The 15,916-nt window shown below is 36.2% G+C and overlaps 1 protein-coding gene across 3 annotated transcripts in view; it reads left to right on the forward strand.

Moving 5' to 3' along the window:
• ncalda (neurocalcin delta a) overlaps positions 1 to 15,508 on the forward strand; it is a 39,450-nt gene extending 23,942 nt beyond the window's left edge. For all 3 annotated transcript variants that reach the window (XM_053494598.1, XM_053494600.1, XM_053494601.1), the window contains 3 exons: positions 8,981 to 9,378; positions 11,098 to 11,203; positions 12,792 to 15,508. In XM_053494598.1, coding sequence (XP_053350573.1) covers positions 9,001 to 9,378; positions 11,098 to 11,203; positions 12,792 to 12,889 — 582 coding nt within the window. In that variant the 5' untranslated portion in view covers positions 8,981 to 9,000 and the 3' untranslated portion in view covers positions 12,890 to 15,508. The remainder of the gene's footprint in view (positions 1 to 8,980; positions 9,379 to 11,097; positions 11,204 to 12,791) is intronic.
• The last annotated feature ends 408 nt before the right edge of the window (positions 15,509 to 15,916 follow it).

Consider the following 15,916-nt stretch of genomic DNA (forward strand, 5'->3'; position numbering starts at 1 on the left):
TCATCAATTTTCAGTAAGCGTTTGTTAGATTGAGACTCTTATGTGAAACAATGAATCCAACAGTTACACAGTATACAGCCTGTGAGTATTGTTGCGAAGCAACACCAGCACTGATGAGTAAAATGTTGCAGACTGGCTTAAAATCTGAAGATGGTTCTGTTCCAATCTGCACCAGGCTGATAATCATATCGAGCTGCCGCACTGCTTTCTCTCCTTTACATCTGATTAAACTTCTGATTAGTCTTATGACCTACAGATTGAGCTCAAACTGCATCATAGAATGTCATTTTCAGGCATCAATTAACCTTTTACATTGTATAACAAACACCATCTTATTCACATCCAGTTTAGTCTTGGTGGAAATGTTTGCCAGTCAAAGCAAAAGCCTATAGATCATGGTCATGTCATTGTTGGCTCTGAAAACTGAATGAAATTTTTGGGATTTTTTTGTTGGTCTGAGGTACTTCTCATGGACACTATATCAATACTTTAAAATAAGCAAGCAACCAGCTCAATATTCTTATAATCAAATTGTTATTTAAAAGATATTGCCAGGATTTAAGCATTTCACTGCATATCGTACTGTGTACTGTATGACTGTGTTTGTGACAAATAAAATTTTAATTTTTTTAGCAAACTGTTAACTAAATAGAGGCAGGTGATAGGGTGTACTATTGTAAACGAGAAGAGTTAACAGCCTTCCAGCATCACCTACCATCAGTTTGTTTAATTACAATTCTTTCAGAGACTGCTGTCTATTCTAAAGTGCAATTATGATTGTACCCTACTGTAGTTCCCTGAAGGCACCATCCTTCACAGTGAGACCTCTAAAGGACCTCTGTCTGTAAGAGCTGAGAGGGGGGGAAAGAGCATTTGGGATGCACTGTAAATCATATTATAAAGACAAAGACAGTATCTTTTGTCACAGCACTTGCAATATGCAAAAACGCAAGCAATTTAATAAAGATCAGCCTATATCATGGTGAAATAAGAAATCAGATTAAATTTAACCTTTTATTTACTTGACATTTACTTTATAAGTAAAATAAATTAATGATGAAATGTTAACCCTTAAATGCCTACTTTTCAGTTCAGCTCTGGGTAGCACATGAGTGTAAACCCCCCCCCCCCCCCCCCCAAAAAAAAAAAAAAAAAAAAGACAGCCTCAGTGTCAACACGAGAGCAGTGGTGTAAATTTACCAGCAGCTTTAGTCTGACAGAAAAATGGGAGGACAGCTGTAGCAGTGGTTGCACTCAGTTGCAGCAATGTGCTGAATCTGAAATAATAACAGTGAAAATATAATATGTAGATCCATTTTATTTATAGCATGTGTTTTCTTTGAACTTGGATGAGCACATTTTATTTTTTTATGTAGGAGCAACAGAATAAGTGATCTGAAAGGTTGGATAAATAATGCTGTCTAGGACAACTAGGTTGCAGTGTGTTTCCTTGGTCATTTCATCCTCAGAGCTTGAGGAAGCTGTAATATTGGAAAGAGAAAATATTAATCAGCTCCAGTGAAATGGAATGCGCCAGCTCAGGGCAGGATGTGCCCAGAAGAAACCAAGATTTTTTTTTTTTCCTTTATGTGCCAGTGAACATACATTTTATCTGTACCACTTGTTATGTAATGTTCCATCAAAACAAGGCAGCTGAAACTATAGTTGTATGAAACATGTCGGTTTGGATTGGATCGCAAACTGCAAACATTTATTAAAAATCAATCTAAAATATGTTACACCTCCTAAACCTGTAACATTTGTCAGGGTCTTAGACTAATCATCAGCAGTTGTGGTCAATTTAATGTTCTTAAAAATTACTTTGATATTTATTTATTGTTTTAATTTATACAAGGACAATGTTTTGTGATTAAATTTGCTTTTAGGTTACATAAAACTTTTAACATGCCTTCAGGAATAGTATGATCACATTTCTACAGAATTTAATCAAATGTCCATTGATGGTTGCCCTTAAAATGTATGCGCACTGGCATGTTTTACATAGTTATTCAGACATTTCCATACAAGCGCATATTTCAGGTATAGTTAACTTCATAGTTAAATTTAATTACCTGCCTTGACCCTATTCCAGACCAATATATAAAGAAGGGAAACACATGTACTGTACATATCACCAGGTTATCACTCAAATTGTAAAAAGTGTGATTCTGGGAATATGGACACTAATGGAATGCTGCTTGACCAGGAAATTTATGGACTGGAACTAACTGTTACATAAATGGTGGCAAGTATAAAATCTTTCCTGAATGTACTGTAACTTGGAGTTATGTGGAGAATGTGTCTGTCTAGTTTGCATTCTCTTTGGTGATTAGTGTACTGTATTATTACACATCAGTCTAATCAAAACCACAAAAATTGCACACTTATTTCACACCCGCAATGGTACTTGACTACAGGTCTGGCATGCTGAGGATAAGCTATTAAATTCATGCTTCTATCATAGTACCTGACATTAGCATACAGCCAAGTTTTTCATGAACATTTTTGGATTGGAGATGCATTTTTAGAACTCAGATTACTTGCTGAGGGTAAAGCGTTTAAGGAGCTAATATTCGTGTGAGCATTTTGTCATTCCTTTCAGCATTTGACCGTGATAATGAGGCTAATGGACCAATTTTGGCAGGTGGTGAAGCCTTTCATAAAGCAGAACCTTTGCGTGTTACACTCGCATCATTCTCACAATCTCCTTTTTCTGTTTGTGAGTCACACATTGAGGTGAATTCCACTTCATTCAGTCTCAATCATACTGTGAAATGTTCTGAACAGATTGCCATGGCAACTGCCTGATGAGTCTGACTGGTTTTATTACCTGTTCTCATGAAGACTCCTAGAGAAGGAGCAGGGCAGAGTTAGCTGTATTCCCGAAGCTTCCAGCCTACTGTGCTCATTCATTCTTTTGTGTTGAATTGTTGATCTGAATAATCTTTTACCATCACTATTGTTCTAAGACAAGTGGGTTGTAGGGGAGGGGGATGCAGAAAAAATCCACTTGAGTGGGAAAAGGGCCAGGTGTATTTAATATCCCATATCATTTATATTTGCATTAATTTAACAATATTAAACCCAAGTATGGTGTTTGGAGTGTAGCACTGGATCCCCTGGAGAGGTGTTTCTAATATTTTGTTGAGTTCATGTGGAGAAATCACATGCAGCTTATAATTTGCACATTCATTTATGAGCCGTTCTGTGATTTCTGATTATAGAAGCAATGCATTTGAATGGCTGCGCTTAGATTTTCTCCGGCACAGCATTGTGCACAGTAATTAGAGTTTAATGCTTTTTCTTTAGACATGGGCACCCATTTGCAGTGTGTGATTTATGTTTCTTCTGAGTAACATGTAGAGTAAAAAGTGTGGTGCAATTAGGGCTGTGCCTTATTATAGAGTTACCATGGTAACATGCACAGTGGCAAAGTTTTAATAGTTATTTTTTTTATATCGTTCATGCATCATGTGCATTAAATTAATAACAACGACTTGGATAACTGACGAGACTACCATATATTTAAGAGTAATAAGCTAATGTAAATGCGTTGGTTCTGCTGTACTTATGTTTTAAAGGCAAGAACATAGTACATTTTTACTGGTATGTATGGGCACAAAGTCAAAAACCTTCCCAGTGGAATGACAGAATTAGCCTGACACACAAATATAGTATGTTTTACTATTTAGATTTATGGACTACAGCAATAAATAATACTTCAGTCACTTTTAATCACTCTCTAAGTCACTCAAATGATTAAAGGAAAGGTTAATCCAAGAAGTAATATTCAGAGGGATTGAGTTTTATCAAAGCTGACAGACACAACGTATAGGTCTCACAATAGAACACAGTGAAAGAATCCTTTCGTTTGCAAGTCTTAAAGGGTTCTCATAGTTTTAAATGATTATTTAAGAAATAACACACAATGGATTTTATCAAAGGAAAACAATTCACTTGAAATGGATCAAAGTGTATTATTTTTGTATAACTGCAGTGTTACATAAACAAGACTTTATTAGATTACTGACTGTATGTTTTTTAAAAACATGTTTTCTTCTATTCAAAGTCATTTAAAACTGTGTCAGTGTAAAGTCAAACAAAGCGAGTTTACTTAATTATTATTATTTTTATTTTATTTTCTTATTTTTGGCATTTTGTGCAAGATCTAGTAAAGACATGGCACCATGGGTTCCAAGAATGTTGGCAAGAAGAATAAGGGGCCACTTTTGAGTGTCTTCAGATTCAAAAATATGGTTGAAGTGTTGAAAATCAGTAATATTTATAGGTGGCTGAAGCAGCTTATCTGCATTCACGTTATTTTCTGTGGGAAAATGAGTTTTACAATACATATTTTCGCCTTAATAACTCCGAGATACCACTGTACAGCTAAACAGCAGCAGTTTATCAAACGTCAGAGTGTCTTGGGTGTTGTGTGTCATAATTGTTGGTACTGGACGAGCTTGTTCAAGAACGTACTTCAGAAGCTGCTGAACTCCTGGGATTTTCACACTCAACAGTTTGTAGACTTTATATTTGTAGACTGATAAATTTTTAGTTTTAGGTTATATGGAAAAGAGCTTTTACTATGGAAACGGTAATGTATCAGAATAAGCACATTCATATATAATCCTTTCGTTTACCTGGCAGCTGAAACTACAGCTCGAGCCCAATTATGTAAAATTAAGCCACACATCCTTCACTAATCACAGCCAGGAATTCAAACCCAGTGTTGGTATAAAAACCAAAAATGTCATATGCTACTGTAAAATGGAACTGGATTAGTTTATTGGTATACTGATAATAAAGAAAGAGAATCTAAAGATGAAAAAATAGAATTTATATACAGAACCTTTATTATTGTAGTAGTAAGTATTTTGAATGACCATATTGTTCTCATTGTAAATCTCCAACCCCCCGCGCCCAAACAGCTATGCAGAAGTAATTTATAATGCCAGTAGTGTATATAATATCTCACACAGAGTTTATGTGTTAGTGTTAGTAAGACTTCACATCACTAACTGTGTGAACAGTAGTTTGTGTAATATTTTCTATTATAAAGCATAACTGTAGCTGTTATCCAGGAAAATGTGTGCTTTCTGTTTTGTTTTTTCAAGTTGTTAAATTTGCTCACAGATATGGTTTGAGATAATTTACATCATTAAAGGTAGATGCTCTTTTAGCGAGCCAGGAGAGAATCTTGAAAAGCAGATTTTATTTTATTTATTTTAAATAAAAGACGTGCAGTAGTTAGGTAAAGTCTATAGCTGGTTATTAGGGTTATCATTCTGAAAAGTACACAGTACATACAAAAATATGTATTGTGAAACATATGTATGGAAAAAAGTGTTGATTTTAAGTTTGTAAGATTTTCCCAATTTTTGGCATTTGTACTTTCTTTTTTCTTTTTAATAAAACATGGATTTGTTTATGTAGTCTTTGGAATGTTATCATTTGGTACTTGTTTAAAGAAGCTGATTATATACTAATCTGATATTTTCAATATTTTTCAGCTCTATAAAATTAAGGCATTTAATTTTATTATTCTTAAATTGTTATGCTTTGTGAATCTGGCCATAATTCAGTAAAATGTATGAGTTTGCTTGCTTGGAACAAGTGCAGTCCAAACCAAAAGACTTTTGAGTGTTTTTGATAAGGTTTGTCAGAGGGGTGGGTGATTATCTGAACATTGACTGAACACAATAACTCTGTATTTTTAGGCAGTATAAAATAAAACTAAAACTGTAGTTTTAAATTAAAACAGTAGCAAAATACTTTTCAGGCTGTGAAGGCTTTGTGGCACCAAGTACTGCATAGAACACACTTTGTACTGCAGTTTGCAGTGCTGCTATTGCACTGCTGTAGAATCTTTTGCACATAACATTTTTACTTAAATGTAATGCTGTCTGTTAGCACTTGATGCATTTGGGCAGTGCTGGCTCAGTGTGTTAAGGCTCTAAGTTACTGATCTGAAGGTTGCGGTCCAAGCCCCAGCTCTGCCAGGTCGCCACTGTTGGGCCCTTGAGCAAGGCCCTTAACCCTGTCTGCTTGAGGGGCAACGTACAGTATGATGATTGAACCTGCGCTCTGTCTGGTTTATTTGAAAAGCTGGAATATGCAAAGAAAAAAAAATTCACTGTGCAGTAATGTATATGTGACAAATAACTAGCAGAACTTAAATTTGCATGCTAGCATATTTCAACAAGTCTAGGACGATGTGGCCTTACGCATGATTTGTTTGTATGATTTAAAAGAAAAAATCCTGATCTTGACTTATATAATTTCTAAATGACAGCGGTTAAGTTTCCTTCTTTTATATCATGGTGCATTTATGTGTATGTTATGTATGTGTATGTGTGTATGTATGTGTGTATATATATATGTATATATACATAAGCCAAAAGTTTGGACACACCTCATTAAATGTGTTTTTGTTTTTTTCCCTGACTATTTACATTGGTAGATTTTTACTGAAGGCATCAAAACTATGAGTGAACACATGTGGAGTTATGTACTTAACAAAAAAAGGTGAAATAACTGAAAACATGTTTTATATTCTAGTTTCTTCAAAATAGCCACCCTTTGCTCTGATTACTGCTTTGCACACTCTTGGCATTCTCTTGATGAGCTTCAAGAGGTAGTCACCTGAAATGGTTTTCCAACAATCTTGAAGGAGTTCCTGGAGGTGTGCTTGGGGTCATTGTCCTGTTGAAAAATAAATGATCGTCCAACTAAACGCAAACTGGTTGGAATGGCATGTCGCTGCAGGATGCTGTGGTAGCCATGCTGGTTCCGTGTGCCAATTTTGAATAAATAGCCAAAAGTGTCACCAGCAAAACACCCCCACACCATCACACCTCCTCCTCCATGCTTTACAGTGGGAACCAGGCATGTGGAATCCATCCGTTCACCTTTTCTGCGTCTCACAAAGACACGGCGGTTGGAACCAAAGATCTCAAATTTGGACTCATCAGACCAAAGCACAGATTTCCACAGGTCTAATGTCCATTTCTCGTGTTTCTAGGCCCAAACAAATCTCTTCTGCTTGTTGCCCTTAGCAGTGGTTTCCTGGCAGCTATTTGACCATGAAGGCCTAATTCGCGCAGTCTCTTCTTAACAGTTGTTCTAGAGATGCGTCTGCTGCTAAAACTCTGTGTGGCATTTATCTGGTCTCTGATCTGAGCTGCTGATAACTTGCGATTTCTGAGGCTGGTGACTCGGATGAACTTGTCTTCAGAAGCAGAGGTTACTCTTGGTGTTCCTATCCTGGGTCGGTCAACATGTGTGACAGTTTCGTTGTAGCGCTTGATGGTTTTTGCAACTCCACTTGGAGACTCAATTAAAGTTTTTGCAATTTTTTGGACTGACTGACCTTCATTTCTTAAAGTAATGATGGCCACCTGTTTTTCTTTAGTTAGCTGATTGGTTATTGCCATAATATGAATTTTAACAGGTGTCCATTAGCTGTCGGCTGTGTAGTAACCTGACTTCTGCACAACACAACTGATGGTCCCAACCCCATTAATAAAGCAAGAAATTCCACTAATTAACCCTGATAAGGCACACCTGTGAAGTGAAAACCATTTCAGGTGACTACCTCTTGAATCTTATTGAGAGAATGCAAAGCAGTAATCAGAGCAAAGGGTGGCTATTTTGAAGAAACTAGAATACAAAACATGTTTTCAGTTATTTCACCTTTTTTTTGTTAAGTACATAACTCAACATGTGTTCATTCATAGTTTTGATGCCTTCGGTAAGAATCTACCAATGTACAGTAAATGGTCATGAAAATAAAGAAAATATATACATAAACACAGTGTGTATATGTTTACACTACAATAAATAAGTAAAATAAATGCTTTTGGATGAAAAAAAAGGTGTGAAGAATGTGAGAATCATGAGCTCCATTTGCATGGAAAAAAATTATGATTTATATATTGGCATCAAACTATACTATATGGATATAAAGAGTATTGTCTCGTTTTTTTTTCCTATTTCAAAATATATTTTCAAGCTCGAAATACTGAACTACCCAGCCCTAGTTTGACTTTCAAAGTAGTTTTATCATCCTTTTTTTTTTTTTTTAAGAGCCTAAAGCCACAGCTTGGCAATAATTTAGTATCTTGCCAGAAGGAGAAAATCCGAGCACACAGGCAGAATATTTAGAGCTTCTCTAATATATAAGGGTAATGATCTGGGTAAAAAAGTGTAGGGCATTTTCTGATCAAAGATGTTTTTCACAGAACTGAACTAGTATAATATTATATCATTAAATCTTATCGGCTTTATCGAACACATGCAACCAAGTTTTTTACCTCGGCCATGTTTGTTAGTTGGATCTTCATCGCTGGATTTCATCCAAAAACAACAAGTTTTAGTCGCTGCCCCTCAAAGTGTTGCCTGAAATTACACGAGAAATACTGTTTGTAGGCATGCCTTAGATTTTTTTTATGGAGGAGTAATGCCTTCTTAAGCCATCTTTAGTCTGCAGTGTGTGCTCCAAGCCATACCAAAGTTTCATTACAGTAGGTGTGTTTGGTCGTGATGTAAAGGTTGTAGTTGAGAACATATCAATACACAGATATGCATATATTTTTTTATTATTCTTGAGCAACAGTAGTAACAATGTACCCTTTTAAATTATAATTAAATAATTTATTCATTATGTATGAGACATTGATATAATGACATGGGAAGGCATTTAGATGATGTCTAAAATAACTGATCTCCTTTTCTGGGAAGGGTTACGGTCACGTTAGTAAAATTTCATGTTTATTCAGTTCTTCCTGTGGTCTAAAATATTTCTGTGACATTCAAGATTTCCATGAAATATTTTTGGTCTAAATAGTCACGTGGTATGAAATGGGATGCAAGATTGGTAAATTCCCCAGTAAAAGCGAAGTGAAAAGAATATAATAAAATATGCATTTTTCCAAATTGCATGTGTTTTATTGTTTCATTCTCTTTGCCTTTCTTATAGCTTTAACGTGAAACTCAAGCATGGGGAAGCAGAACAGCAAGCTGCGACCAGAGGTGATGCAAGACCTGCTGGAGAGCACAGATTTCACTGAGCACGAGATCCAGGAGTGGTACAAGGGCTTCTTGCGGGACTGCCCAAGTGGCCACCTATCTATGGAAGAGTTTAAGAAAATTTATGGGAACTTCTTTCCCTATGGAGACGCCTCTAAATTTGCTGAGCATGTGTTTCGCACCTTTGACACCAATGGCGACGGCACTATAGACTTTCGGGAGTTTATCATTGCTCTCAGCGTCACGTCACGAGGAAAGCTGGAGCAGAAGCTGAAATGGGCTTTCAGCATGTATGACCTGGACGGGAATGGATACATCAGTAAGGCGGAAATGCTGGAAATTGTGCAGGTATGTGCTCTATAATTATTATTATTATTTTTTTGTATAAATAACCAAGATTAGTACATTCTTAAGCACAATGTGATGTGATTTCATTGGTGTTAGAATTACTGGGGGTGGAGAGGAAGGTGATAAATCCTCACCACCAGTTTGTTAGGATATTTCATAATTAAAAAGGAGGTCAGTCTTTTTTTCTTTTTCTTTTTTTTTCCCCTTCAAACTAAAAGGCTTGCCTTAAGATCTTTTTTGACCAGGCTATTTCTGTCAGTTTTTGGAATTAAGCCTAACTATAATTCTTCTGATTCTTTAAAAGTAATTTAGCAGCAAGCGGCTTCTCAGTCGGTGAGACTCTGCCCAAATGGGGCCTGTGTGGGGATTTGCACACTCTGACACTTGAGAATGTTGAACAGAGAATTGAATGAGGCCTTGTTTGTCTTTTTTATAGTAATGTATCACTATAGATCGCTAAATGAGTGAGCATGCTAAATGAGAATGACTAATCAGTTTATACACTAAATGATTTTGAATGAATTGTGTTGTGAACAGCGGTTATGTTTGCGAGGATTGCATTTGATGCTAGTTAGTGCAATTCCATTAATCATTCTAAATATTTCCCAGCGTGACCTAGACACTGAAACGTGAATCAAAACTTTTGTCTGCTTGGTAAAAGAACCCTATTAGTTATACCTAATGACATACTATTGACCATTTTAGGGATATGTATTAGTAATACAGTGTGACAGTTGATGTGGTGGCAATTATTTTAGGAAAATGTACAGGGTTTTTTTTTTTTTTTTTAAGGTAACCATCTCAGAAACATGTTTAAATCCTTTTCTGTACAGCAGATCTTAATGTATCTATATTTCCATGGATATGGTGTAGTGGTTGTACTGAGATCCACACCAGAAGTTTGAAACAGTTTAATAAGAGATTGTTCTTTTTTGTGTGAGGAAATGAGAGATGTGCCTTAAAAAGCAGAATGGATGCTATTAAAATAAAGGAGAGCCATAGTCACTGCTTCTCTGAAATTTTGTAATGTACAGTATCTCTCTTTATTTATAGGAGTATTGTTTCTCTTGGCACCCATGATGTCTATCTACTTGAAAGTACAAGAGAGTCTGTGTTCATTCTTATCTTATAGTTGTGCTTTTTGTAACTGTGTTCTCTGTCTTCTTCCCAGCCATGTTGCAGCCAATATAGTCACATATGGTTACTTCCAGTGGTTACTTGCCATGTTCTCATATTCACTATTATTTTACCTTCATTTTTATTATATAATTTAAAACTACAAGCATGTTAGACACTTGTGGCTTTCTAGATGAAGGTCAGCTTAGTAGATCATGTTATCACTCAGATAGTAGATCATCCAATAAATGTGATGTCATATAGTTTTTGCTTTTCTTGCATGCGCACAAGCAATGTACTTACTGTCCCAATATCATGACAGAAGACCCTATCTTTTTTTCAATAAAAAAAATATAAGGATGTCTGAGAATTAGGTATATTTTCAACCCCATTTTATATCTGTTAGATTTTGTGTAGTATTCAGTGTTATTATAGATACTCTCTATACACAGCTTTACATGCAATCATCTGTCTGACGTCAGGATTTATAGCTATGAAATTACTATATATTTAAAAATCATGTGTGTTCAGTTTGTTGTTTTGTATGTTTTTGATTCATATTTTGACAAATCGACATCCTTATACGCCTTTGGTCACTTCCAGGCTATTTATAAAATGGTTTCGTCAGTAATGAAGATGCCAGAAGATGAGTCTACACCAGAGAAAAGAACAGAAAAGATCTTCAGACAGATGGACACCAATCGGGATGGTAAGAGATACATTTTTTTGCCTCAGAATACTGTCCAGTGTCTAGTATCGTGTTTTAACACGATTTGACTTAATGCTTTATTTATTTATTTTTTAACAATCAGTGCTGTACTGCTGAGGTTATGTGTGTATATGTAGTGTGTTCTTTAAATTCTTGCATCTCATGCCTGTAACGTGCATAGTTTTGATGACTGCAGTACAAATGAGAAAGTGAAACAGATGATTAGTGTGTAGTACCATATAACATGAATTAAAATTGAAAAAGGCAGTGCGTTATACTGTATACTGAAACAACAGGCCTGCTAAAAATCCTAGGGGAAGAAGTAGTGAATGAATCCATGGTCAATGAACTGATGCCTTTTTTTCTTCACACATTATTTAAGCTCTAGGCCAGAAAGGGTCTCTATCAAGGCCACATTGTGCGGGTCAATGATTGAGCAACTGCAAGTTATTTATATTCCGATCAGCTTTTTCCTGTCCACACTGTACCCTTATTTAGCAGAAACGTCTAAATTCACTGAGCACTTTACTTAAAATGTACCAACACTGGTAAGGGCCAGTTTACCCTCAAAACAGTCAGTTTGGTTAATTGTAGTCATAAAGGGATGCACATGGTCATCAACAATACTCAAATATGCTGTGGCAACATTTGTTTGGTATTATCAAGACAAGTGCCAAGGAAGCATTGCCCACACTGTTACACGTCCACAAGACTATTCCTTTAACACAAGAGAGGTTGGATCTATGACACCCAATTCAGACCCAAACATTTGTTCCCCAGAAGCACCTTGAGATGGATCAGGCTGTTTCTCAGTCTTTGACTGTCTAGTTATGGCGAGTCTCTGCTCCCAACAGCCTCAGCTTTCTGTTGTTGGTTGGCAGAAATGGAACCCAAAATTTGCCTTCTGCTAGACACTCTCTAGCTCATCTGCCTCATGTCTGACCTGTTTTTTATTCTAAGATGAAGATACAGAGTGGTCCTTTCTGTAACATTTCTGTCAGCTTGAACCAGTCCGGCCAATCTCTCTTCACCTCTTTCATCAACAAACTGTTTGTCTGTTGCGTGTGTGTGCGTGTGTGTGCGCGTGTGCGTGTGTGCGTGTGCGCGCGTGCGCGCGTGCGCGTGTGCGTGTGTGCGTGCGCGTGCGCGTGTGTGCGCGTGCGCGTGCGCGTGTGCGTGTGCGCGTGCGTGTGTGTGTGTGTGTGTGAGAGATTCCCCAGAGTTCAGCAGTTATAGAAATGCACAAACCAGCCTGTCTGGCACCAGTAACTATGCCATCACTAGGATCGCTTCCCCCCCTTCTGATGGTTGATGTAAACGTTACATTACACTGCTGTCATACAGTTGGCTAATTAGATAATTGCGAAAATGCTTAGGTTTACAGGCATTCCAAATAAAGTAAGCCAATGGTGGTCAATAAGACCTGCTGGATAAAGAAAATGTTACCTGCTGCCCTCTACTGGCTGTTCCAGCATACTGCAGAATGCAATAGTTTAAAAAGAATAATTTTTATTTTTTTTGTTTTCTTTCCACATCTATAAAAAAGTAAACTAGCCTAGAATGTATGACACTTTGTGCTCTTGTTTAGGTAAGCTGTCTCTGGAGGAGTTCATTAAAGGAGCGAAGAGCGACCCGTCCATTGTGCGTCTGTTGCAGTGTGACCCCAGCAGTGCGGGGCAGTTCTAAAAGCAGCATCCACCACTTTCTCCTCCTCCATTTTATTTATTTATGGTTTTTATTTTTAGTTTTTGATACCATAATACAGGGATATGACAGGGCCTATTTATACGGGTCTGTATCCCTTCAAACTGAGCTTCACCAGATATAGGCACCGAACGCACCCACAAACACACAGGCAACCTTTTATCTCTATCTCTCTCTTTTTCTTTTTCAGTCTCTCTTAATCTTTCTATTGCTCTCTCTTGTGCTTACAATTTGTCACAATCAACACACACACTCTTGTCTTATTTTCTCATTTTAATAGACTGTCTTGACCACGTTGTCAAGTGTCCAACAGTATTGCTTCTTAGTTTTTTGACCTGCAGTGATTAACACCACATCCTCACCAGATGCCTTTTTACATGATTCAGTACTAGCACCAAACAGACCGATGCAGTTACTGTAAGTAGATTGGTAGTGTAGTTGTTTTTTTGTTTTTTTCAGTCAAGTTATAATTGTGAAGTCATGCAGTCCCACACTGGTTTTACAATTTTGACCTACACCATGGTTTTGGAGCAGAGTTTGTGTTTTTGTCCCTGATTTAGTATTGGCTTGCCTAAAATGTTCTGGATCACCAATCTGGATATGCACATATTGGCAGAGCCTTAACATTTAGTTTAGTTTTTTAGTATTTTAGAGAATGTTAATTCCCAGTAATGACTATTTCAGTATCTATCTCTTATTATTGGTGTATCAGTGTTATTAATCATGACAACCAATATGTCAGCAAAATTGTGCAGTATGTACACTACTACACTTTCCATAAATCCCAATAATCATAACAGTTAGAAGCACTCATTTCCCTCCCTTGTGCTGTATTGCCCGAAGGAAACCAAATGAAGAATTGTGGGACTTTTCTCTACATCAATAGTTCTGTATAGTCTAGTCTATGTATTTTACCCCCCAATAATGAAACAACAGGCATGCATGCAAAATTGTCAAATGACTAATTTAAGATGCAACATCTAATAGTTTTTAGTGTTTTTAGTGGAGCATGTTAAATACATTTTAACTGTATATGAAAGAGAATCTTTTTTGTTGTATGTATGCATGCATGCTGGTTTGTGTGTGTATGTGTGTGGCTATAGTGTGTCCTGGTACTGTTTGCTCACACTGTTCTCTGTGGTCTGTTAATTTGTACCAGAGAACCTGTGATCAGCCAAAACTCTAATATTCACATTAGAAGACCTGAGATTTATGGATGTAAAAGTTAGTATTATGTATATTGTAAATCTAGTAATAACTCTCGGTTGTAGATATGAAGTCATTGTCAGGTTACTGACCTGCCGCACACATACATATGCAAATAGTTATGTATATCTATGAATAACTGCTTTATCGTTGCCATGTTGTTGTTGTTTTTTTTTTTTTTTTTTTTTACTAATGTAAATGCCTATATTGCTGAAACCTAACATAGAATTAGCCTCCTGCTACTGAAAGAGTATAGAACAAATGACCAGGGTCCAATTTCCTAACAGCGTTATAGTGTCCAAAATAATCCATTAATCATGAAGATGTTTCTTATTGGATGTTTCTTATTGGACTTGGTGTTTTTACCTAAAAATATTGGACTTGGTGCATATACCTAAAAATGGTATATTAAGATTAATGTATGATGTATTAAACAATACTTTAGCAGCTGGTCTGGAAATTTAGTGGCAAAATCAGCCTGGATCTGATACCGTCTTTAAGGTTCAGTGATGTGGGATCTGAGCTCAGTGTCTACATTTCTTTACCATTGAACAAATGAATTGTTCTCATATATATATATATATATATATATATAAAATATATATTAAAGAAATTGTCTTAAAGTCAGATACAGTTTTCAGATTAGTTTTTCCTAATTGTGCTGTTCCTGTCCTGCTTTCAGTGTGCATGATAAACACATTGGAGCTGCAGATGCATTCTGTCACTGCTGCTGTTTATTGTAAGTTTTAAATGTTATCAGATGCTACTGCAAATTGTTAAATGCCTTACTGCAGTAATTCTCAGTTCCAGTTGTGGGAACCCCATGCGGTTCACAGAGGGTTTTCCTGCTCTAACACACCTGAAAAAAAGGACTTTGATTTGGTTCAAGTGTATTAGAGCTTGTGCTTCAAAACTATGTACAGACAATGTGGTTCCCCAGACCTGCAGCTGAGATCCGCTGCCTTGACTAGTAGAGTACAGCACTGCTATATTTTTTTTTCATTTGAAAATTTAGCATTGTTTTTTCCTTTCTAAAACTGCTGTTTTGTAAAGTTGAAAAATGTTCGAACATAACTACTGCATCAGTTTACTCCAGTGTGTATGCATATGATCTGTATTTCTTCTTTTTAAGAATCACACATTTCTATATCAATTTATATCATGTGGTTAGGTGCCAATATACAGAACCAGTATTGTATAAATTTATACTGTACAATTGTCAAAACCAACATTTGTAATTGCTGCAGTTTTTGTTTGTTTTTTGTTTGTTTATTTTTGTTCTTTTTTTGGTAGATTTTGTATGATAACCTGTATTTTGTGGCAATGTCAATTTAAGATATGGAAATCTGTTAGCTATACGATAAAGCAAAAAATAAATTTAGGAAATGAATGTTTTCTCTGTCTGATAAATTACTACACATTGTCAAAATACACACAGAAACAGTAATGCATTTTAAAATGTTGCAGAGAAATGTAAAAAAAATTACAAATCACCAGATCAGAATAAAACAACAGGTAAATTAATCAAAATAGTTTTTTGTTCAGTATTTATCATGTTTGTATGCAACTAATTCTTAAACTGTTACAGTAACAGTTATTGGTTAAAGTTTTTAATCTGTAAACACACTGAATAGTAGTCACTGAGCAACATGCTGGTGAGAGGTAGCTGAACTCAATTAGATTGTGTTAATGAATACATTCTCCATAGAGCCTACAAACACTTGCGTCTTAAGTTCATTATAGAATACCTGATCCAGTTTCTCTGTTTGCTTCCTAATGAAATGTGTGTGCTTTAAATGTCAT

The sequence above is a fragment of the Clarias gariepinus genome, chromosome 4 (genome assembly GCF_024256425.1).
Source record: "Clarias gariepinus isolate MV-2021 ecotype Netherlands chromosome 4, CGAR_prim_01v2, whole genome shotgun sequence".
Taxonomy (NCBI): Eukaryota; Metazoa; Chordata; class Actinopteri; order Siluriformes; family Clariidae; genus Clarias; species Clarias gariepinus.